Below are 25270 nucleotides of genomic sequence, written 5' to 3' on the forward strand. Positions count from 1 at the left end.
TCACCTTTTACCATTTGACATCCTCTATATCTTCTGCTAAGCCTATTAGCCCACTTGTAATTGCTCTCACTCTCATACTAGTGCAGTGGCATCGTGCTCGCTCAGCCCCTTTATCAGCTCGTTTTCTCCATTCTTCCTTGTCTCAGTGTCATTTTTCTCCCAGCTTCAATTAACATAACTGGGAGGGTGCTGTAGCCAAGCCTGTTATATGATAATGGTCAAGGGAATGGCTGTTATCTGGGGCTGTATGTTAGACATGGCCTTTTTTCCCAGCAGGGCTAATAACTCACTGGGCTTATCTAAACAACAGGCGTCTCCCACTAACCCACCCATCTACTGCCTCGCACGCACACACGTGAGCACAGCACACACACATAAAGACAGCGTAAAACGCTTTGATCTGAAGGTCTCCAAGCTCACAGGGTGGTAATCCATTCTCACTGTGCATCCCCACTAGTTACCCATCACTCCCTAAGCTCCCATTGCCATGATATACACAGCAGGCCATGCCAAAGCTGTTTAGCGGCCTGATGGGGCAGCAGTGATCTGATATGCCGAGACCATGAAGGATGGGGATCCAGACCAAATGTCATCCTTTTTGATTTCCAAAGCCTTTCCATTTCCTTTTCCTCTCTCAAACTCTCCTTTGCTTGCTCAATCATTCTCCTCAAGCCTCATAATTACCCCTCATCTCTCTGCATTTTTTTTTTTCTACTCCTCTCTCCGCCCACACTTGGCCTGGTTTTTATGTTTTCTGCAATTGCGTCGCTTTCATTCAAACATTCCTGTAGAGTCATCTACTTTGCTGGTGCTGCTGCTTCCCTCATCCACTCCTCCCCACCGCATCACAGTCTCTATCGGCCTACCTATGAAGTCGTTGCTCATTCCCAAGTCGTAGTCCCACACAGAGATCTCCAGGGTTTTCTTTGCCAGCTGGTCCAGGGATACATCATATGAAAACTCCTGTGCAGGTGGCGCACACAAGAGCATATTTATATCAATGATTCATAAACACAGGAGTTGAAAGGAACTAGATTGGTGCTTTTTTTCATAAAAACATGCAGATGATGCTGAGAACACATTGAAGGAGATGTCATATTTGAAAAGGTACGGTTAATTGCCCTGCTCTACACAACAGGAAGTCATATGGTGCTGAGCAGACAAATTAAAGAAGCTTTCTGGTGTACTGTGGTTATTTGTGGAGCAAGAGACACATTTACCTCATTGAATTCAGGGTTGAGAGTCTTTTTCTTCACTGAAGTCTTGTACTTGGACTTTTTCCCCATATCTGGTTGCAAGATGCTGTGAAAGAGAGAAAAAAAAGAGAGCACAAGCTAAACAGGACATCAAATAATCAGGACCTTTTACACTCTAAGTTGTTTCCAACCTCAGTACAATAGCTTAAACTTATAAGAATAATTTGAGGAATAGCTTAACAGTTTGGTAAATATGTAAATGTACTTTATTTATACAGCCCTTTACAACAATCCTTTCGGCGTACCAAAGTGCTTTACAACAGGTAATAAATAAAGAGAAAAATAAGTGAAAACAATTAAAAAAAATAATAAAAGAACAATGAGAGCAATAAAATACAACAAAATCGATTAAGATAAAATAAGATAAAAGTGTTATCATACTACTGGGTATTAAATGCCATCCTAAAAAGGTAGGTTTTTAGCCTAGATTTGAAGAGGCCCAGGTCAGAAATAAGACGCATCTCGGCAGGGAGCTTATTCCAGAGCCTGGGGGCAGCAACAGAAAAGGCTTGGTCACCCCAGTGTTTGTATTTTGAGCTGGGCACTTCCAGCAAAAGTTGATTTGTTGACCTCAGAGGTCTACCAGGATTTCGGACAGTTAAAAGCTCAGATAAATACGATGGGGCAAGGCCGTTAAGAGTTTAAAAACAAACATTAAAAGTTTAAAATCAATTCTATAAAGGACAGGAAGCCAATGAAGAAAGTTAGAGAACAGGAAATAGGCTAATTTTCTTTTCTTTTTTTTTACCAAGATGATGAAAAGATTGCTACAACTCTCATGTCTTTCCAGCATTAAAAATATAACTAGAGCCAGTAGCAATTAGCTTAGATAAGCTCAGCATAAAGACTTGGAATAAGGGAAAGAGCTTGCATTATACTTAAATAAGAAATATGGTGTTACTCAGAGAGCTTTAGATGTGTTTCTCAAAATGTCCAACTATTTCTCTGATTCCAGTCTAGTTGTAGATCACGGATGTACTTCTGTAAAGAAATGGAGCAATTTCTACGCAGGGGCAACTGTAAAAACAACATTTCTAAAATAGAGATCCTCAAATACATTTTACCTCTCAAACTGGGTCAGAACATTCATTATTTCTGAGATCAAAGTAATTAATCCATGAATTTATTATCTTCTGCCCTGCTGCGACAATAACCCTCGCTGAATGGCAGAAACAAAGGGAGACAGAAAATTTGCAAAATCTTTTGTTTGAGATAACTGTGACCCAGAAGTCTTTTGAACATGGAGGACAGCGAGCCAGTGAAAGAGAAAGAGAAAGAGAGGGAGAGACAGTAGACCACAGCAAGATCATAATCATGCCAATGTCGGAGGAGTATACACTTCGGCAAAGAGGCAACAGAAGGATCGCTAGAGGGCAAAGGGAATCATCATCAGCATAAATTCCAAGTCAAGATGTTCAGGCGGTGAGATATCTCACTCCTCTAGCCTCCCCCCACTACCACCACTAGTGACGAATCCTGGCCTGACAGCTGATGCATGAGATGGGCTTGGGGCTGTCACTGCAGAGCCGGAATCAGAGCGAGTGAAGGATGGAGGGATGGAGGTGGAGAGGGAACAGGAAGAGGAGGAGGAATTGATAGAAAGCAAGGTGGTGACACAAAGAGTCGAGTTTGCCATCAGTGCCAAAAATGTCATTTTTCATGATATGACATGATCTGACAAAGTAGCAGTGGCCAGAGACAATTGTGACTTCAGTCTTTCTTTTTCTTGACAACAAAAAAAACCCTCACAGTTACAACCTAGAACTATTTTTAACCAGCACTGAGCAGGAGCCTCAAGATCAGAGTATACCTATTGTCTACGGCCTTATTTGGTGTCCTACAGTAGTTAGTGGGGCAGGACAGACATATGCCAGGCAAGAGAAATCTGAGGGATAACAAGATTTAGATTGACAAGACCAACGCTAAATTATGTGAAAAGAATCAAACTTTTTGCCTTTTCCTCATGAAACACTTGACATTTTCATCAAAATAAAACAAAATACTAAGTAAAAATCACTGTTTGGTTGGACTGCTCACAACTCCGCACTAAGGCCAGAATCTGTGACACCACACGGCTTTGTTTTAATAGTTCATAAGTCGAATAAGTTGGGAACCACTTTCCAGTAAATATACAAAGCTATAGTCTCATTCTGCAGCTGATCTGATTTTGTGACTGTCGTTTAAACCTGCATGAATTGATTTTTTTGTGGCCACTTTTGTGGGGCACTGCACCAAGCTGTAAACACCACATTAGCATACTGCAACATTTGTTAAGGGTGAATATGTTAGCAAACAGTTACCTAGTCACACATTCAGCAGGCACAGAGCAAAATCATCATTCAGCTGGAGTCATGTTTTTGGACGAATGTAAGTCCAATATTCACACTCACTCTTGTTTTGCTTTTCACCAACTCCTTAGGAAAAATATTAGAGTTTTAGCTGCATGCTGCCTTTTAAAGGTAAAATATAGTCTATCAGAGCCTTTTCACTCAAAACAGCTGCTTGCTGCAGCTGAAAATTACTTTGGTGAAACAGGTGAGACCAAACAGTAAAATGTGGGCCATAAAACCAAAACAATGAGGTGAAAAGTGCTAAAATACTCTGCCGAGCTTAAAGAAACTACAGGGTCGGGTATCTCAATGTCAAGCCAAGACTGCATCTGGACCTCTAGACTAAGAGAGGATTCACAGCCTCTTTGACAAAGGACATTTCATTTAAATCTGAGTGTCTCGAAAGAAGTGCCCACAAGCAATAAATTTACACTGTTGTTCCAGTTTAAGTCATTTAACTCATAAAATGTTACCAAACAATGTCTTGTCACCAATCACAGGCTCAGTTCGATGTTTACTGCATTTTTAAAGGTCATTTTCTCCATGAGCTAATCAGCATTTATCCTCCAAAATACCTGCTGCTTATACAATGGTCTGCCTGTCTTCACGAGAAAAGAAAAGGTAAACTGGAAGAAAAGAAGGAATCAATTGAGAGAGGCAGCCAAACAAAGCCTCTATTTGACCAGCAGCGTGTGAGAGGGTGAGGTGAAAGCCCATGAGACATCTCAGCTTGAGCTGTGCCAAATCGCATTTTACATACGGCTCCGAGGCAGCTCAGACAGGGGAATTCCAATTTCCACAATAACAAAACACCATTTGACAGCAACATTCATCAACAATGATAGCATAAATAAAAATATATTCCGAACAGCAGCAACCAAACTATGTTCGAATTACCGTAGAAAATTCAATGTGAATAATAATTCATAACATGGGAGGCTGGTCCATGGAGATATGAGAGGATTATCCTCTCAGTTAGTTTTTTTTTGTCAGCTGTTCCCTTAAAAAGTAGGTTGTTCACTGCAGAATAAAGTAAACTACCCATACGTTTCTGTGCTGTATTCTTCTACCATTTTTTCTTAAATCATGTTAAGAATAACACACAAAATAACAGGAACACGTACCTGTACATGTAATATAATGAAATGTGATGTAATACTGCAGCCTCAAAATTAACACCTACTGTATGTGCTAATATTGTTTTATTCAAAATTGTGCTGCATGTGTTAATGAACTCTGCTGTCTTCATATTACTAGAGTTTGTTACAACAGTTGACTTATATATTACATTACTGTTTACATTCCTTTCTAGACTTAATATATTTTTCTTGATTTTTCTTTCGTATTTTTATTTACAATGTTTATCTCTTTCTTTTTTCTTCTTTGCACTGTATGCACCTTGAAAGAGTTACTGTAATTATTCCTCATGTACATACTAAGCATGTAGCCCTCTCCTCGTAGCTTGACTACATTGGAAAAGGTTCACAGTCCTCATTCTGCGCAAAATGCATTACAGAGTTCAGGTATATTCTGATATTAAGGTTCTTTTACTTTACAATGCATTCACTGCAGTGGAGCCTCCTTGCTGATTTTATACCAACAAGACATGTATTAAGGAAGATATACACTTTGCCTTTATGATCGGATAGCTCTACATTTCGGGAAATATGCTTACTTGCTTTCTTGCTGAGAGGTGGATGAGAAAATCAATGTGCGTAGGCAGATTTTGTAACCTTTGGACAGAGTCAGGCTAGCTGTTTCCCCGTTTTCAGTCTTTGTGCTGCGCTAAGCTAATTGGCTGCAGGCTGTAGCTTCACATTTACTGTACAAACATCAGAGTGGTATCGATCTTCTCATCTAAATTTCGGCAAAGCAAATAAGCATATTTCCTGAAATGTCAAACTATATTTTTATATATATATATATATATATGTGCACGTGAAATGAAATGACACATGACGTTTTTTGAGAGGAGAGGGTTATTGACACAACCTGAAACAGCAGCAACACACACAATTTGACATTTTTTGTTTGTCTTTGCCCAAAATGCCACTTCATGTCATAGGAGCCACTGCGCACAGTCACATGACAATTTGACAACTCTCTAACTGGTTGAGTCATGAAAATTGTGGTACCTAACAGCATCCTGACAGCAGGCACAAGAACAAGAGCATCCCTGTAAATGGAAAAAAGAAAAAAAAAAATGCTGAGAGGTGACAGGGAGGGATGATCTAGAGGGAACTGGTGATAAAAAAAAAAAACCTGTCACCACACCAAAGAAGTTATGACAGAGATGTAAAAATAAAAAAAAGTGATAGAGAAGATAAGTGACAACTGGAAAAGAAGAGCTAAATATACGCCTGCTGCAGAGAGGAGTTATGACTTTCACTTCACACAAGTGTTCAGAGGAAAAGAGAGAGAGAACTAATACTGTAAAGCATGGTCTTGTGCTTTGTCAGCAGGAAATATCTGACATGTTTTGCACTTTTTTCTGCCTTCATGTGTCTTTTTTTCCTGACAGAATATAAATATATATACAGTATATATATTATACGTAATGTGTGAAGAGCAGGGGGGAGAAATGTGACCCCCCCCACCCCCACCCTGAAGGATGTAAACTCATTTAGTCTTTAAAATGCTAATTTGTCCTTTTAAATGGAAGACAAATTAGTACCGAGATCATTCTGACCTTGTGTCACTTGAATGGCTTCGAAATGCTGATTGAGAGCCACAGTGAGAAAAAGACCAATTGGAAAAGCCTTCTAGACAAATGTGTGGACACACACACACACACACACACACACACACACACACACACACACACACACACACACACACACACACACACACACACACACACACACACACACACACACACACACACACACACACGCACACAAAAACATAGCATGGACAAAGAGCGACTGGCATCAAGTTCAGCTTTAGTTACAGATTCCTCAAGAGAATTGCTGGTGTTACAACTGCAGGACATCACCAAACTGACAGTGGAGTAATTTAGAAAACATCCTGAGCAAATTCACTCCTGTGTCGATTCAATTGTTCAGTATACTCTAGAGATGTAATTCACCTGTTCCAGCAATACATTCACCCCCATTCTTTTGCTAAAGTTAAGTTCACTGAAACTTTAGAGCATAAATTATTGATGATGTTAGGTTTATGGTGGAAACCACAAAAGGATGAATGAGGAGAGTGACACATTCTCTGCAGACCATCCGTTAAACTGAGGTAAACACTGGTACAAAAACACTGAAGGGAACAAAAGGGAAACTCTGACAGAGTGGCAAATGAAAAACCCAAATGACTCAAGTGCCAGAAATAAGAATCGGATCAGAGCAGTGGCTTAAACAAATCATGTAAACTGAAGGAGTGTGGATAAAAGAGAAAGAGCCAGCGCAAAGATGCAGAACAAACACAACAAATTCAAACAAAATTCAACAAAGTTGGTGAAGAGAAAAGAATGACAGAAAGAGCATATGGTGCATTTTCCAGAGTACTCAAAAACACTGTGCATCATAATAGGCCGATAAAGCACAAGGCGTCACGTCTAAAACAAATCAATACGTTGAGTAAGAAGAAAAGAAAAACGTGCTTGAGACAAAAAGAATTTTCTTTCTTTTTCACAAGAGGTGAGCCTCCTCTTTGCTTTTTGTTTGTCTCATCTCTCTCTCTCTACAGCAATTCACAAGACCTTCAAAATCCCAATACTGTGGGTGTGTATTGATACATTTTGCCCACCTTGTGCAACCTACTGAAAACAACTTCAGATCAAAATGTTTTTTAATCCTGTAATTCTAGCTTTCCATTTGATTCAGTCCTTCAGACTTGTTAGGACTGAAAAAAAAGACTGTGTGGGTCATCCAGTCCTTTATGTAAGTCTGGAAATACAGCACATGTAACCTTCCCTTACAAATCTGGACAGTGAAAGGTGTTATGGGTAACTATAGGGTGCACAGGATCACAAAGGAGCCTGCATGCACACCATGACAATGTGTCATGCAGCCCTTCGTGTCAAACAAGCGGATTGGTTGTTTTAATCTCCTTTCAGGAGGCGGGTTTACAACAGAAAAGAAAAGAAATACTCACAAGGTTAAATATTAGTGAAACATTAGTGTTTTCTACATCTTTTACCATCATCACCAGGACAACATGGTCTTGGTCAAAAACTAAAGGGCTCAAAACCAAGTCAGGCATTAAACCTTAAATGACTGTACTCCAATAACACTATTTTGCTTCACAGTGTAATCCACTTCAGAAAATAAAAAACACTTTAGAGCCTTTAAAAGTTCCTTTAGAAGCAATTTCAACTGCCTGGAGCTCCTTCTACCTCAAAGCCTCCCACTGCTGGAGGTGGCGTTGGTTACAGGATTGGTTGTCCTGTGTGGGAGCTCTCAGTCCTTGCACTATTGGTATTTAAGTGCAGCAGGCAGATTGGAGATTGAGCTGTGTGGGTTTTATCTGTCATCACCCATGCCTTACAGGCAGGCTGGCTCAGGTGTACAGAGTTGGACACTGTGCCTCTCGCTGGTTCTGTGTTTTAGTCTTTGAAGAGATGAAAAGCTGAGAAAATCAGTCTCACTGAGTGGTATGATCTCCCAGATTGCAGTTATTTTAAAGATTTGTACTGGCATCACATGCAGCTGCTTACATCTTCAAGCTTACACCTTCCTTGTGTCTTAGAGATTGTCACAGAATCATCGTATTTCATCTTAAAAGGGGTGTTCAGAGGGTCGTTGATCTGCTTGTCGCTTGTTGTACTGTTTAAGGTCAGTCAGGCTCATGCTGACTTTCCATTCCTGTCCCTAATGCAATAAGGTCCCGGAATGTGACTCGTGTATGTGTGTTTCTTACTGAACCTTTGTGAGTGTTGTGTCAGAAGAGGGCATCTGGATACTCCCCCTCAAGCCTGTCAGTTGCTTAAAGGGCAAAGCACGTGTGAAGCAGAACAAAGATTACACACTGTAACTCTGGGTTCAGTGACAAAATGAAGTACGCTCAAAAAGTCAGTATGCAAGCTAAAATGAATTTTGAGCGTGCTGTTAATGTACAATATTGTCTCACAATGCAAACGAAATGAGGGAGTTTCTCAAAGGTGGAAAAAATTAAGATTAATTGGAAATACCTTTGCATGGCAGCTAATGGTTAAGATATTGTTAATGTTAAGTTTCCCTGGTTCTTGTAATCATTATTACATAAGAAAAACACTGACTGCTCTCATGAGACAAGACATCGCATTGTTGAACCCAACATTCTCACCTCCACACCCTAAATTTGTGCTATGCTAAAAGAACATCACACCACTTCCGACATTAGCACAAACTGCTGATGCAGAATAGTTGCATATGAGCATAATTTGTAGAATACCAGGTCTGCTCATGAATATCTGACGTGACTTACATTTTAACAAAGGGGTCAGAATAGCCGTTGGAGTCCATGGCGGCCAGATGGGCACAGCGTATGATGCCAACCATCAGGCAGCTCTTCTCTGTGTTATAGCACAGAGACACCAGGATGCGGCCACGCTGGGGGACATAGCAAACAACAGTGTCAGACACAGCACCTGTTTCTACCCCGATGTCTCGCTCTTCAGCAAATGCGTGCAGTGGAGAATCCTACAGCAGGTCAGTGGAGTTTCTCAAAACACATTTCTCTTTTCACAGCAAAAATGAAATAAAGAAGAGATGAAAAGGGAATTAAAATAATGACTGCAAATAAACTAGTTGTAATTACAACCCAGGATGTGTATTCTCATGGGCAACAGGAGTAATTCAGATTGAAGCTTGTAATTAAAGGCCTTATCTGAGTGTGGCAAAATGACACTACTCCCTTCCCCTTTTAATCTCCAGGTTGAGCCATAAACTGAATCTAATCAGAGACCAAAAGCTATTAGCCTCTGTCTCTAAAATCATGAAGAGAAATGCGATAACGTCCACCAGAGGAGAAAAACACTGGACTAGCTGCACTGGTGTGATTCACAAACTGTTGCTACACTGTGTCTATGTGAATAGTTTCCATTCACACTGGTGTATTAAGGTTCATGCAGCAGACACATATACAGATTAAAACCTTTAATTAAAACTATTTTTTTTCTCCTTTTGTGATGATGGAAATAGAGGATAGATTAGAACTGCTGAAAAGAAAGTGTATTAGACATATAAAAGTAATAGGAAATTACAATAACGAGACATGTTTTGGTTGAAAATGGTAATAAGATTGGTGTTGATAAAGCTGATGATTTTATTACCTCCTCCTCTGCCACAAGCGCTCCCTGCTCCACCGTTTGATTGTTGGTTTCTTTATTCTGAAACATGAGAGAGAGAGGGAGAGAGAGAGACAGAGAGAGAGACATAGGGAGAGAGAGATGGTGGTTATAACCTACAGAGCCTCCAGGTGAATATCTATTACTCAATATAATGCAGCATTTGAAACTGATGTCTGATATCCCCCTGGCAAACATGCACAATGGAGATAGGACACATCTTGATATATATGTCCACAAAAACCCATTTGGTATGTGAACAGTCCATGCGCAGCCACACACACAGTTACACACACACACACACACACACAGCCACACACACACAATGTACCTGTGCAATTCTTTCCAGTCCCATATTGTAGCGTTTGTTCTCGCCCTCTCTCAGTTTCTTCAGAGCCACTCTCACCTCTCCGATGAATTCATTTCGTCCGAGCCTGTCCATGTCACATACACACAGCCTTCGTACACAAAACAGGCACACACACACATACACACAAGCAAAGGGAAACAGAAGAGAAGCAGGTGAGTCAGAAAAGTTACAGATGAACCTTGCCACTGCTTTGCTGTGCTCATTACTGGGAAGCAAGTGAAGACTGTGCCAAATACATCCAAAGCACGTCTGAAAATCAATCAGCAGCCTCATGAATTATGAGAAGTTGTACGATTGCTGAGGGTTTCCAGAGGATTTCAATCACTTCCTTCTTGGCTGTTACTCCATCAGACACTAATTTGTCATAACCGAAACATGTGAGAAGAAAGAATGTGCTTGAAGCAGGTAATCTGTTTTCCTTCTGCATTTCCCTGAACTGAAAGCACAAACGGATTTCATGTTGTACACATGTATATATTTCAAGTGTGTTTTGTGGCTTTAGTATGTTAGGACTGAGTTTGGAGATATTCTGTGATACTCAAAATTATGATTGAATAAGAGAAACTAATCTGCCAGGCTGTTTACGAGTTCTGCTCTCTGTGCTGCTGCTACCGCAGAGGCACGGTTGAACTGAATGAATTTTTTACTCATGTTCGCATCGATCAAAATTGGCATTTGCCCGTCCAATGGATGAAGGTAGTCTGCATAAATGTGGAAGTGTGTATGTGTGTAGTTTCAAGATGTGAGCATGAAATTAATTATGACTCTGTCTTTGTGAGACAAAATTAAATAAAACTGAAGAGCTCGATTACTTCCACCTTCAAATTTTAAAAGAGACAACTGAATAAATATCTCCTTCTATAGCGCTACAGTTCTGTAAAATGATTTCTTCCACAGAGCGCACTTATTCATACTGATGGTGATGTTTGATGGAGGGTGAATATTCAATCAGCTACGGTAGAGTCTTCACAGCGCATCACCTGCTACAATATTCCGTCTGTGCTCAAATATTCCCAGATGGATTCTTGCTGCTCTTGATTTCTCCCCCCTATCACTCTCTATTCTCAACCTCTCGCTCTCTGTTCACAGACAGACACACTCGCAAACACACACACCTTCCACCTCGTCCTGTTCTCTTCCTGTCCCTCTGACATTTGGACATTTGACATGTTGGTTCCAGCCTTTTAGTCATAACTGATGAGTATCTCTAGCAGAAGCTTCAGAATAACTCTGACTCATGACCACAGCTGTCACATGATTTATGTGCCTTTGCTCTGTCATACATGTCGGGTGCCTGCGATGAAACGGAGGTTGTGGTGAAATGTGACACCAGCCAAACTTTTGGCTTCTTCTGTGAAAAAAAGCTCCATCCGTTTCCTCGCACCCGCTCCCACAATTTTCCGGCTTTAGAATTCCTCTAAAAATCAAACAGATGCTCATGGAATCTGTTCAAACTGCGGTGCCAAAGTCGCTGACAAAATCTGTCTCCTGAGTTACATTAGATTAGCAGGGTGTTTTAGCGCGTCTGCGTGGTGTCTGTACTTGTGAAAGTATCTCTTTAATGGTCTCACACAAGTAGGAAGAGTGTCAATAAGATTGACTTTGATGACAACACTGATCACCTTTGCAATGGTATTTCTAAAAAGGTCATTAGCATAAAATATAGACTTCACTCGCATGTCAAACTTTATATACTTAGTGAATCCCCATTAGACTGCCATTGATTTGTTATGCCATATTGCTTTTAATTCCATGTTAAACGGATTTGTGTGATTAAAGGCTTAACTCTATATTTGGGCATTACTTCATGTTCCCAAATATTAATTGAACTGTTCAAGTCAATGTGAATGATACAGTATGTTAAATGCCAGATAAAGTGTTTAAGACTTTAATATTGTGCAGATAAACTGCATGGCTGCTTAAAATCATACTCTGTGGATTTTTGGGGAAAAATACCAACAATACATATGTTTTATAATATTAAAGATGCAGATCTAACTTTAATACCAGACCATATTTTCAGAAAGTCAAAAGAGCTTTCTATTGAACACTAATGAACAAATTTTTTCTGAAAAAAAAACCAATCTGTAGTCACACTAGCAGCTCTGTGAGACTGTACATAGATGCAGAGGAGTCTAACTTTGAACTAAATGCTGACATCAGTATTCTCATAATGACAATGCTAACATGCTGATATTTAGCAGATGTAATGTTTATTTTACCACATTAGCATGCTAACATTTCCAAATTAGCAATAACCACACAGAGTAAAGCTGGGCTGATGTCATTAGTTTTGCAGGTGTTTGGTCATAAACAAAAGCATTGGATGAATCAAAATGTTGGCCTCAGGAGGAAAAGTGGGGGGGGTGGGGGGTAGACCAAAGGATTGATCAGTTAGGATTGATCCTCTAAGGATCAGAAATGTCTGTACAAAATTTCATGGCAATCCATTGTTGAGATATTTTAGTCTGGACCAAAGTGGACTGACCAACTGACATGCTGCTAGTATGGCCAATAAAGCAACCCCAGCTAAAAATATCATTCACACCAACAGCTAACACTTAATCAAAGTATTTTTTTTTCTGATCAGGTACCCGACTGTACATCTAACCTGAGGTGTCCAGTAGGCAATTTCAGCCTCGCCTTCCATCCAAAACCAAATCAAGTCCTAGATTTGTCCCTATCTCCTCACAGCCGAGGACAGTGCATCTATTACAAAGCCCGACAGAGGGATAGAGAGATAGAGGGAAGAAATTGAGAGGAGAGAGCCTAGACCTGGCACTGACATCATGCTGGTAGTTCCTTAACACACACACACACACACACACACACACACACACACACACACACACGATCTCTTGATACCCACCTCTCATCACAACACCTCCACATGCTCCATCTCTCCTCTGTTCACTGGCAGCCTGATAATCATTTTAGTGATAAAAGCCACAAGGCGTCTTAAATATGAGATTCTCCCCAAGGTATGCATTCATGCACAATTCACCTCAATTTTTTTGCGCATTAGAGTGCACATAAAAGGGTTGTGTCATTAAAATGAGGGGAAGGATTGGGGCTCCACATTATCACTGTCACTGCTTTCTAAATCATTTGAAATTTGCCCAAAGGCAGAGGCAGACTGCAGCAACTGATAGGGAAATTTAGACCTAATCTCAAAATCATGTCAGCCTCACTGCAATAAAACAATCTTCAGAGGAACTCAGTTCGTCTCGTATTCAGACTTCAAAGGACACTGATAAATCTACTTGTTCCCGCTGCAGTTTCTTTTTGTTTCAGGTATTTTCTAGAAGATTGTGACGGCTCAAAATATCAGGCTAGAAACAAGCTGACTCTTCCGGGAGATAAGTAAAAAGTTTCTTTCAAACGCTTTAAGACAATTATGATTTTAAGATTTAATAACAGACTATATTACTTGTCATAATGGAGATTTTTGCATTGTATTCCAATTCGGTTGACTTTTAGCTCAAGACCTGAGCACCTCAGGCAGCCTGGCTGCACCAATTAAAGGATTAGCCTGTATGAGGCCAACCGTGACGTCTGGATTGAGGACATCAGTTATTAGTTTACTCAGCTGGTTCATTCTTAATAACAGACTGGACCTCTAGTAGATAAAGTCTGCACACTGAGGAATGGAATTGTTGAATACAGTATAAAAAATAAATGCCATTACAACCTTTTTTCTTGAAGCCATTTCATAACCAGCATCTATTTTGCTCTCCTTCTCTATTTAGGTGCATTTTGGCTCAGAATAATGGCTTTACATAATCATTGTAACTGCAAATGAGCGAATGAATGGCAAAATATAAATATATAAAGAAATGCTCAAATCCAGTATTCTTCCTCCACTGTGTGTGCTACATAACTCTTTTTACATTTGTCCTCCAGTACAAAGAACGGTGCTGTAGAACGGACTTAACACCAAAGAAATTTTTAATGACTCAAAAGTTCTTGGCTACATTCCAGCTTTTATCACCATCTCTGATGTGGGCTCAAGTGAAAAATAGTAAGAAACTTGAATGAAAACACTGCTCAGAAAGTGAAATTGGTTTGTTCTGACTGCAGTATGGCCCAGTTTAACTATAACCCTTGCACTGTCCAGCCCTTCAGGCAGGTCTACAAAGAGACTGAGTCTTCCTGCTCATCTGTGCACAGAGCATGAGGATCAAAGAGTACAGCATCCCCTCCTCAGTGTCCTGCTGGGATCGGCGGAGCGGGATGCAGCAGGGCACAACCCAATGAGTAAACATCTCTCCAGAGATCCTCCTCTGTTTCTCCATCCTCTGACTGCTCACTGCTTTCTGTGGAGTAATGAGAACAAAGTCTGTCTGCTGGCTGAGGTATCATGCTGGCGCCTGAACGCATCCTGAGAGAGTTTGAGCAGATTTTCTTCCTTTCTCTATCTCTGTCTGTCGCTTGCTCTTCCCCAACACTCCCTCAGTGTCAGACATCTTTTCATTCACTCCCTCTTGTTGGCTGTCTCACATATTTCTCACTGTCCTCATTCTTTCGTTTTTTGGCTCCCTTTTGAGTAAACTCCTCCCAATCATTCGCCTTTTCTCCCAGCTAAGTGAACTTCCTCATTCATCACGTTATCCATCTCACTACTCTCTCTTTTCCCCTCTGTACAACCCCACTCCCCCTTCAACTGACCCTTGGATTCTCTCCATCACTCTATTGTGTCATCTTCCTTGTTCTTGGCCCCCTTAGCCCCCCCCCCCCATCTGTCACTTGACATCATTCATGCTTTTCCTCCTGCTCTCTTTGTTGATCTTGGCAGTCACCTCTCTCTCACTTCATCTCTTGCTTGACAGTGGTCACACTCCTCTTCCTCCTCCTCTTCTCCCTCGTTTTGGCTGCCCATAGCCCCCCTGCTGGTTTGTGTCTGTGAGCTATGTCCTTGAACAGAGGTCAGGTGGTTTCCTCTAGTTTGAGGGGTCTCTCCTCAAGCTGTTGTTTGTGTGTAACTGTGTGTGTTTGTGTGTGTGTGTTTGAGGAGGGAGAGTAAATGCTATTTCTGAATGTGTGCATTTGTAAAAGCTCAAGGACATGTGTTACTGTATATGCATGTGTGTGTGTGTGTTTGTGTGAGTGTGTATTTTCTCTAGGTACAAAGGAGGGGTCATGCATGTTCTTTCCTGCCAGTGATTGCCCTTGACATACACACAAGAGGATAAACACACACCTGACTGCTTGTACTTGTGTGTACCGCGCAGACAGGAATCATGTGTATGTGTGTGTGTGCGTGCATTTGTGCTCTTGTTTCCTCAGGATAAACAATGCCATCCAACCCTATTATGCATCCGCTGAGCAAACTGACAATGATTGCACGCAGCGCGCACGTTCACAAACAAAACACAAACGAAACTCCGTCTCTGAATCAACTTACACATGCACATGACACAAGTGCGTCAGCCTTTTTGGGCCAAGATGGCGACGCTTGACCTCAATCGCTCCATATGGGGAGCACTGTGGGGAGCGGAGACTCGCCGCACAGCCAACACCTGAACAGTTACCGCAGCAACAGCAAGTGGAACAGTTGGCTGGCATCGCCTGGCTGCAATAATGAATTACCTGGAAAAGCCAACTGGGAGGAACAGACGGCTGCTGGCAGTCCACTGGAGGATTGGTAGCATGAATCTTCATCTTCCACATAATAAACTGGTCACTTGGCTGTCTGGGGAATAGTGCTAATTGCTGGCCAGAGAGTAACTCAGAGCTGAGCACCTACCTGAGCGTTTTGGTGGTCATGTCAGCTGCTGTGATGCCGTGGTACACCAGCGTTTCGTTCCACACTGGGTTCAGCGTATTCTTCAGGGTTTTTGTGCGTAGCTTGTTTGCCTGAGGAGGAAAGGAAGAGGACGAATGAAAAGAAATTAATGGAGAGGGAAGGATCAAAAAGAGAAAAGAAAGAGTGAGGAATGTTTAAAGGTTGAGGGAGCAACCTCGTCAGATCAAACTGAAAGAATAAAAGATCATGGAAATGGAAGCAAAACAGGGGGGACACTAAAACATCATGAAAGGAGAGAGAGAGTGAAAGAGCAGAGGACATCATTTATCTCTGCCCCTAAGGAAATCGCAGACATCTGCTGCCTACTTTGTAGAGGAGAGTGAGAGGACGCGAGGCTTCCCTCACCTCACCTGTCCGTCTGTCTCCTCCCCAACATGATAAGGCAGTGCATTAGCACTGGCCAGACCTCCAAAACAAGCACTCTGCCTCAAACACAACACAACCCAGCAGCCAATTAAACTGCACAACACAATCAGCATGAAAAATTAAAGCTTTCCAGGAGAGGAAATGCCCATGAGCCCCTAACAGCTTCACCATCCATAAATAAAGTTTGCAGCCACTTGCTGCCTCATTTCCCACAGTTGCCTTCAGGATGTGTTCATCTTGTTATAGCTTTTATTTCAGATTTTCTTTTGTATTTATTTTACTGTTGAATAAACCCTTCAAGAAATGGGGTTTGCATACCAATAAAATGCATTTTTTACAGACTCCCAAGGTAAATACCTGCACACAAATCCTGCAAATCCAAACCTCTGGCTCAAATGACCAAGCGTCACAAAGACACACTCTTGTCATAAAATATGGGTTACTAAGACCTTGTGGAACCAAAAGCAGAACTAATTGGCTGTTCTTAGCTGCAGGAGTGGCTAATTTACTTGACAGTTTTAAATGCATGCCACTTTATTTTTTACCTCTACCCTTTACTACATTTCAGAGTGAAATAAATGTCTGTAGCCTGAAGCTTAATATATACAGTACACTGTCCTGGAGCCAAAAATATTCACTAGAGCACCAAAATTGTATTAATCCACATCTAAAAATAGTCCCCAACCAACGCATTCTCACTCCCATCTCATCACATACGTACGCTTGGTCAGGGACCCCTTGGTGTCACTTTTGAACACACACCTTTTAGCATAATTTTTCATTGTGTGGAGGCAGCATATTTTTTGACTGAATGAACCGCTACATTTATCAACAGCAGCGGAGTTGCCAGGAGGAGATTGGAGTGACGACTGTCACACCAGACAGGGTTTGCATCCAAATTAATTTGTTCAGGCAAAAAAAGCGATTTGGTTAAAGGTAGGGAAAGATAGTGCTATACAGTGTTTAATAAAGAAAAAGTTGACTGTGGCTACAGAACCATATGCGGTCTCACCCCATATATGTCAACAGAACAGGCTGCGGTCTCCTTGACTCGTGTAAACTTTCAACGCAGTAGGGAATACTGATAGTTTATTGGACTACCATGCACGTTGAAAAATAACATTAAAAGCGACCAAGGGGTACTGACCAAGCGTCCATAAGTGATGACTTGGGGGTGAAAACTGGTTGCCCCAACAAATGTCCAGTTGTTTTAGTGAATTACTGAGTTTTTTTTTTATTTTAGGACACTATACTGTATTTGTGACCTGTTCTTAAAGATTTACATCCTCAGGAGGAACAAATTGGCTCAGGGCTGGGACCCGCAGACAAGCTGAGAGAGACTGAAAACACTGAGAGCCAGACTCACACATTGTTGGTTTTGGTCGTTTCATGCGAATTGTTGACAATGAGAAAAATATGGAATATCGCAATTATTTTTTAAACTATCCAACAATATGCAAAGTGGGCACAAATATTACGACGTTAAAATGATGACAATTATTCAACATTACTTTAGTGGTGTTGCTGCTTTTATTTAAGTACAGGGTCTTCCACCACTAGTGGTCATGCAAAATTATACTGAGCATATAATCTGAATATCCACCTGGTAGAGAAAATGAGTAGCCTATTCTCCAACATATTCCTGCCTATGTCTGAAGCTTCACAGATAAAAAAATAAACTTCATCTCCCTCAGTCTCTCTTGTTTCCTTTCTGCCACAGTCAGCCTCTTGCTACAATGCCTCAGGGCCAGATGCTGAACCCTCTCTTCTATCTTCTCTCTCTTGGTCTGTTTGTGTCCCCCACATCCCATTGTTCTGCCTGTGCCCCCCCCCCAATCACTGCCCCCCTTTTAATTCTCTATTTTCTGCTGGAAACTTTGGGCTTATCTATGAGAGTCAGCCCTCCAGAGCCCGCTCCACGAAGGGAACAAGTGTTTCCGATTCATGTCATTTGTTTGATTCATTAATGTGCAGGAGGAGCCTTGCACAGGCAGAGTCACGACTCGCTGTGATGTTGCACAGCTGTATGTGTGCCAGCACAACTCAACAGAACAAATATTTCACAAATAACCATCACTCCTTATTGACTGAATTGGGTTGGTTTTCTGAGCACATCTTACCAAACACTCCATCTACAAACATTTAAAACACCAGCTCCCTCTTCCTGCCCTCTGTCCCTCCCTGCCTCCATTTTCCCCTTACACCAGTGCTTTTGCATCTGTTTCTAAATGTTTTATCTCTAACCCTCCATCTGTCCATCACATTCTCCCTCCTTTCTCTCCATTTGTCTGCATGGATCTTTTTACTTATTTCATGCTCTCCCTCTCGCTCTCTCTCTCGCTCTCTCAGTCCCTACTTCCCAGAGCCAAGAGTGAACACAGTCTGGCTGTGAGTGAATCTCCCCTGCACCTCGATTAGAAATGGGCAGATAATATACCAGTAACCACCACGGGCACCAAGAACTACCGTGTTTGCGCATGTTTGTGTGTGAGAAAGAGAGAGGCAGTGATAGAGAGAGAGCGAGGGATGAAGGGAGCATCTCTGTGTGACTGTGACTAAAGCCTTAGCATGTGTCTGCATATACGCAAGGTCATGCGCCGCATGTGTTGCAGCATGTGTTTGACACCGCAAGACAGCCTGCTTGACTGTACACTGGTTAAAGAGTGTGTGCTAGAGGACGTCAGAGTGAGAAAGGAGGACAATGCGTGGGGACTGAGGGGACGTGTGCGTCTGCTCTCAGTATTTTGACAACTCAGTTCTCCACAGAAACTGAAACCTTTTGTGTTCGGGATTATTCATTGTAACGCTTGCACGCTGAGTCTGAATGTGGACATGAGTAGGTCTGTGAGTGTGGATCTGCCATCCTCACTTCTTCGTGTGCACGCTTCCACTTTTCAAGTGTCGTGCCCACCTCACTTCACCCCACCCCCCGTCTGGTGGGTATTTAACAAACGGAGGTTCATGGTTACTTACTTACTCGTTGACGCTTTCTCCGAGTCCCCCCCACCACCACCACCATCACAACTAACACCACCACCACCCCTCTCCCCCCATCAACACTCGCCTGTTGACGTGAGCGGTGTAACAATCCTCCCTGTTTCCATGACAACCACCTGCTGCTGTCCTCCCCTCATCTGTCTCTCCCTCCCTCCCTTTCTCCACCACCCCCCCCTCCCCCTTTCCTCCCTCTCAGTTGTCTCCCTTCTTTCCACACTCTGTTGGTATTTCAAGGTCAAAGAGGGTCACGGCCAGATAGTGAGATAGAGACAGAGATAGGGGTGGGAAGTGGGGAAAGGAGAGCGATAACAATGGGAGAGAAGACAGACAGAGGAAGGCTGGAGGACAAAAATCCCCCAGACGTTGTTATTGTTAGCACCTTAGACCTCAGACAGTAGCCTCATTCAACCTATCTTGGCTCGACGCTTATCATAACCTCATTTTGTGTCAACCTTGAGCCAAAATGGCCGACAACAGGTTGCATTCTGCTGGAGCTGGGGGGGCTGCTGTTGTGGTGAGCCTTATCTTCTCTGCTGCTTGAGCTGAAAACAAGACAAGAGCAGTGCAGCAGACCAGAACGTGTTTGTGCTCGATAAAGCAGAGCATTGGACGAGCCACATTAAGTAGTAACCAACCGAAATGCTCCCTGCTCAACGGATTGAAACGACACACTAAATTAGTCCGCTGCCATGTTACATTTTCTGCGAGCGCATTTTGACCTTTTCACGGTGTCTAATCAACAAGAATCGACAAGGGAGACGATTGTTTACAAAAAGTAAATCACTGTTTTTGTTTTTGTATTTGAATAATATACGATATGTTTCTCATTTTTTTGTATTTTCAATGAATTATCTTCTTTTACCAGCAGTTTCTGTGTGATGTGGGACTTCATGAGGGAGTGTCAATGTCTGGGACAGCCCAGTGTGGTAGCATGTTACGTTAATTGCCGCTGAGGTAAGGTTGGAGCAGTGACCTTGCTAGCCCCGGGGAGAAGATGAAGCTTGACGTATGGATCAGCCAGCCCATTGGAGTCCATGGCTTTCAGTCCCTGTGGACACAAGCGTGCACACACAAACACACAAACACACACACACACACACACACACACACACACACACACACACACACACATACATACTATAGTATCAAAGGTGACGTCATCATGCCCTCAAACACTTCACACAACTGACTGGGGTCTGAAAAAGACAGTGAATATGACAGCCCTCCTCTACTGTAGTTACATCTCAACAGCGCTTCCGGGTGTTACTTTCCATGCCATTATTTTCTATCCTCCTCAACTCCTTTATGTTGTCTTAAAGGGAACCACTAGATTTACATAATTAACACCAAATAACAGTACGCAATATGTAATACAACATTTGTGTGTTTGTTTGATGGCCGTACCAAATTTGCCTGCCACAGCAATGGGGCAACATTATCCAACATTTCAAAGTGCCATGAGATGATTTTGCTTTGAATTGACAAGCTGCAGAGGGTGTGTGGCGAACATGTTACTTTAAAAAGGAGAGAGAAAGCAGTCTGACGTCTTGTGCAAACATAAAAGCATTAAAGGAGAATTGTTTTCATTGGGACGTCAAGGGGGATTATGCAACCACACACACGCACACACACGCACACGCACACGCACACACACAGTCTGTTTATATGAAGAAGATATTAAAATTGTGTACCTTTGCCTTGTGAATAGTACAATGAAGACAGTTGTTCTCCTGATCAAAGAGCAGGCTGAACTCCAACGTTCCCAGGTAGGCTGAAAACATCACAAACCATGGCAATTACTGCCAGTAAGGCAGGGGGCAGACACACTCAGTGACACATACGCACTCAAAAGCTCTGAGTCATATTTGTAGCAGATGGCTTCTTAAAAACATGACGCTGCCTAATATGAATTGATCTGTCTTGTTTGATTACTGTTTGGTCGAGAGCAGAAACTTCCAGGCTGTGTCCCACTATTGCACTGTTGTCTAATAAATCATCAGAGGCGCCGTGTCACATAAAGTCGGGGTGACAAACACTTTTGGAAAAATGCTTGACTCCACAATTACTTTGCAAGCATATGTTGTGAATCTGAGGCAAAATGCAGAAACTCAGTTTGAGTTTTTCTGCTGCATTGCTTTAGTTTTCACATGAATAAACATAAACACACAAACCAAATACACAATACTAAACAACTTTACCACCACAAAACTTTGTTCACCCCACACAGAACTCACTGTCATCATCATCAGAGTCAAACACCTCCTCCCTGTCTCCATCGTTGTCCCCCCTCCTCTCCCCGTCCTTGTATACCCCACCCGTCTCCCCGTTGAAAGTCTCCTCTTTCAGGATCTTCTTCTCCCTCGGAGGTGGCGGCGTGCAGGGGTAGTCGTGGAAACGGGGGAAAAAGTCTGAGATCTGTGGGATGGGGAGGATGGGGCCCGGGCACACGTTGATGGCGAAGTGCTCCTGCATAGAGATCTTGACGGGCGAGGGAGGGGGCAGAGCGGTGGAGTGGGGCGTCGCCGAGGGGGAGGAGGCGGATGAGGAAGGGGTGGAGGTGGAGGAAGGGGGAATGGCCAGGTGAGAGGTAGAGGGGGGCGGTGGGGGTTTGGAGACGCTCATGTGGACTGTCGAACGGGACTGGTGAGGCAGAGAGAGAGAGACAGAGAGAGAGAGAGAAACGAAGGAGGTGAGATAGACAGAGATTAACAGATGGGATCTTTGCACAAGCTCAAAACTAAAAGAGAAAAACTAAACAATACAGACACATCCTTCCACCTCCTCAGAGTTTCCAACTTTCCACTTTCTGTGAGCCGGGAGGTCAATTCTATTCAAGGCAAGTCAACACTAGCAATGTGTTGAAATTCACAACACATCTGAAACATCCTGGAGAAAGGCGAAAATACGTTTCTGTTTTCATCCGTTGATGCAATCCTGACTTCTCAAAAGCCAAAATAGAATTTTCCAGACTCTTTGGCACTTCAGGTGTGACTCACACAATGTGTCAGCACACCAAGTCTGTGCTCTGAATGAATATTCAAATGTAGTGCTGTAAAGTATGGACAAGTGATGTCACTTGTGTATCTGCACTTAACTCTAATCCTTCCCTTATCTCTCTCCTTCACTTCTCTCTCTCTCTCATCAACTAGTCCCCTGAGTAATATTTACATAATACTATTTGAAGCCCTTCTCAGTCCTTAGCATATTTGTCACTACACGAAGCGTAATAACTGTTACCAAACTCGAGCCTAGTTAAGCCAAATGCGATCATTTCCTGTTCCTCACAGTGATTAAGAGATTCTGAAGACACGTTTTCTCTAATGCACTCCCTCAGTGCTGCTGTGTCTTTATTATTTCAAGAACTGATTTGATTCTAATGATCACAGAGACTAACTTCAAACTGGGACGTGACAATGGTCCCTTTGTTTACTGGTGCTGGCCCAGATTAAACTTCTAAAAGCAATCACTTAATCTAAATGACACTCAATTTGTGTGAAAATTAGATGAAAATAAAGAACTAGATAATAATAAAAAAAAATCAACATAGTCTCTACTTAAAACATAAGGGGGTAGACAAAACAACAAATCAATTTTTATGAACAAGTATTTTCACAATGTGACAATCACCATTGCAGACGCTGCTACATCTGAGGATGCATGTCACTTGTCATCCCCCTATATATTGCATATGTCCATCATGTTGCTGCTGCTTAATGTCATCTTGCAGCCTCTGCTCCTTCATGTCTGTGCAGTTTGTCTGTGTTTAGCAAATGTCATCATGATTCTCAAGACTATTTTCCTCCCAAATTAAATCATTTTTCTCTTATAGTTTTCGCCTCATGCAGCTGTTATGTGGATGCAAATTATTAGCGCATTTGAGGCCCTGTTATTTGTCTTGTGTTGCTTTGTAAAAGGGATAAAACTAACAATTATTAATTCAATCAATGGTTAGTGTATTTATTATTTTTTTTTGTGTTTTGATTGTTTGTTAATTTTATAAAACGTCAGAAAATTATGGAAAATATGTGGCACAAGTTCCCAAGAGCCCCAGCTTCAAATTGCTTGTTTTGTCTGACTTAAAATCCACAGATATTTATTTACAGTGAAATTAAATAGAGAAAATCACCATTCCCTAAATTTGGGAAGCTGGAAATAGAGAATGATTAGCATTTTGTCAAAATTGATGCAAACAAATTTTCTGTCAATTGACTAATTGACATCAAGGTAATGTCTCGGCTTGTTTTCAAGCACTTAAGTCAGTATGGTCTGCCTTTGCAAATCAGTCTTTTTGGATAAAGTTGTGTTTAAGTTGTGTGATAAGATGTTTTTGAATGCTCTTCTATGTTTCCATATGCAGTATGCGTGTTGCCAATAGAGCAGAGTCTGCCTTTAAATTGAAAGTGTCTTCGTTGTATGGAGAAGCCATGCAAAAATTAGCAACTGATTAAAACTGGTACTAATGTGATTCTTCTGTGTAGGTAATAACAAAAATACAACTAAAACACCAGTAAGATTTAGTGTTTAATTGTTTACTTCCATATTGCTATAACTCACCTTTAGTGCATCATAAAATATTGACTCTCTCTTCCTTACATACGCGTTTATACACTGAGGTATAAACAATTGCTAACAATTAAGCCAATATACCATCAATATCCAAACAGATCAAGACTTAACTCAGTTGGAAACTTGCATTTCCTAAAACACATCCCTGCTCCCTCACCATGTGAAGTGACAGTACTTAAACACTCTCTCACACACACACGTGCGTTAAGATCCCACTCAGATAAAGACAGAACTGCCTTTTCCCGTCTTCAATGCCCATACTCATTCAGTCATTCATATTGATCTTATGTAACGACACCCAAATTCACTGCTTGTATACCCACATACAAATGATCACTTGCAGTATGTTGCTTAAAAAACTAATTCGTTCTCTCCCTTCTCACATACAGAGACACGCACATGCAAGTTCGAACACACGCACGCACGCACGCACACACACACACACACACACACACACACACACACACACACACACACACACACACACACACACACACACACACACAAATATAGCCATCCACAAATACATACCCAGGGACAGTCTTCATCTGTGCCAGCACTCCATCTTGCCTGCTCTCACGTCCTCTGTCTCTCACACACTGAGGAGCATGTACACCAGCTCTGAGTCAATATATCCCTCTGTACTCTCTCTCTCCCTCTCTCTTTCTCTCTCTGTCTCTGTTCATCGTTTTCTCTCCTCCTCTCCTGTCCTCCGTCCCTCCCTCTCTCCCTTCCCCTCCAGTTGTGACGTATCCAGTTAAAATCCCCGTCAGTCGTTCGCAGCTTGTGCATATACTACTGTCATTCACTTTCTCAGCAGTGGGGAGATTTAAGGAAACCCGGGAAAAAGAGGTGTGTGTGCCTGTGCGTGTGTGCGTGCTTTGGTGGTGGATGGGGTGTGTCTGGCGGGTGGAGAGAGAGAGAAGGAGAAAGTAACAGACAGAAAAGCAGATCAAGACAGAGAGGCAGATGAGGAGACAGACTGAATTCATACAGACACACAGACAAAAACGAAGCAACACCAGCAAACACGCAGAGAGGCAGACATTATATACTACATACTGTATGTAGATGGAGAGGAAAGCGCGTGTGAAAACAGTGAAGGCACACAAAAGGAAATATTGCCCTGGGATGAAAAAAAACTGTACCGGCTGAAGGACAGAGAAAGGAAATTAAATTCAACATGTTGACTGAGCTGAACAAAATACACTGCCAGCCATACAATCACACTGCCAGATTACTTTGTGTTGGCTATGGCCAATATCAGCCAAGCACATGTGTGTATGTGTATGAGTGTGCTTC

General features: G+C 42.0%; 1 protein-coding gene across 2 annotated transcripts in view; it reads right to left on the reverse strand.

Moving 5' to 3' along the window:
• The window catches only part of doc2d (double C2-like domains, delta), a 66855-nt gene that overhangs the window by 5638 nt on the left and 35947 nt on the right, over nucleotides 1-25270 (reverse strand). The window contains exons 1-10 of one of the 2 annotated variants that reach the window (XM_056372493.1): nucleotides 24500-24669; nucleotides 21637-22042; nucleotides 21094-21173; nucleotides 20376-20450; nucleotides 15980-16089; nucleotides 10195-10321; nucleotides 9849-9905; nucleotides 9002-9126; nucleotides 1221-1302; nucleotides 867-963 (exon numbers count right to left, since the gene is read on the reverse strand). In XM_056372493.1, coding sequence (XP_056228468.1) covers nucleotides 867-963; nucleotides 1221-1302; nucleotides 9002-9126; nucleotides 9849-9905; nucleotides 10195-10321; nucleotides 15980-16089; nucleotides 20376-20450; nucleotides 21094-21173; nucleotides 21637-22024 — 1141 coding nt within the window. In that variant the 5' untranslated portion in view covers nucleotides 22025-22042; nucleotides 24500-24669. Of the gene's footprint in view, nucleotides 1-866; nucleotides 964-1220; nucleotides 1303-9001; nucleotides 9127-9848; nucleotides 9906-10194; nucleotides 10322-15979; nucleotides 16090-20375; nucleotides 20451-21093; nucleotides 21174-21636; nucleotides 22043-24499; nucleotides 24670-25270 lie in introns of those variants that run through there. The other variant, XM_056372492.1, reaches the window with a different exon arrangement.

Source organism: Seriola aureovittata, chromosome 3 (assembly GCF_021018895.1).
Source record: "Seriola aureovittata isolate HTS-2021-v1 ecotype China chromosome 3, ASM2101889v1, whole genome shotgun sequence".
NCBI lineage: Eukaryota > Metazoa > Chordata > Actinopteri > Carangiformes > Carangidae > Seriola > Seriola aureovittata.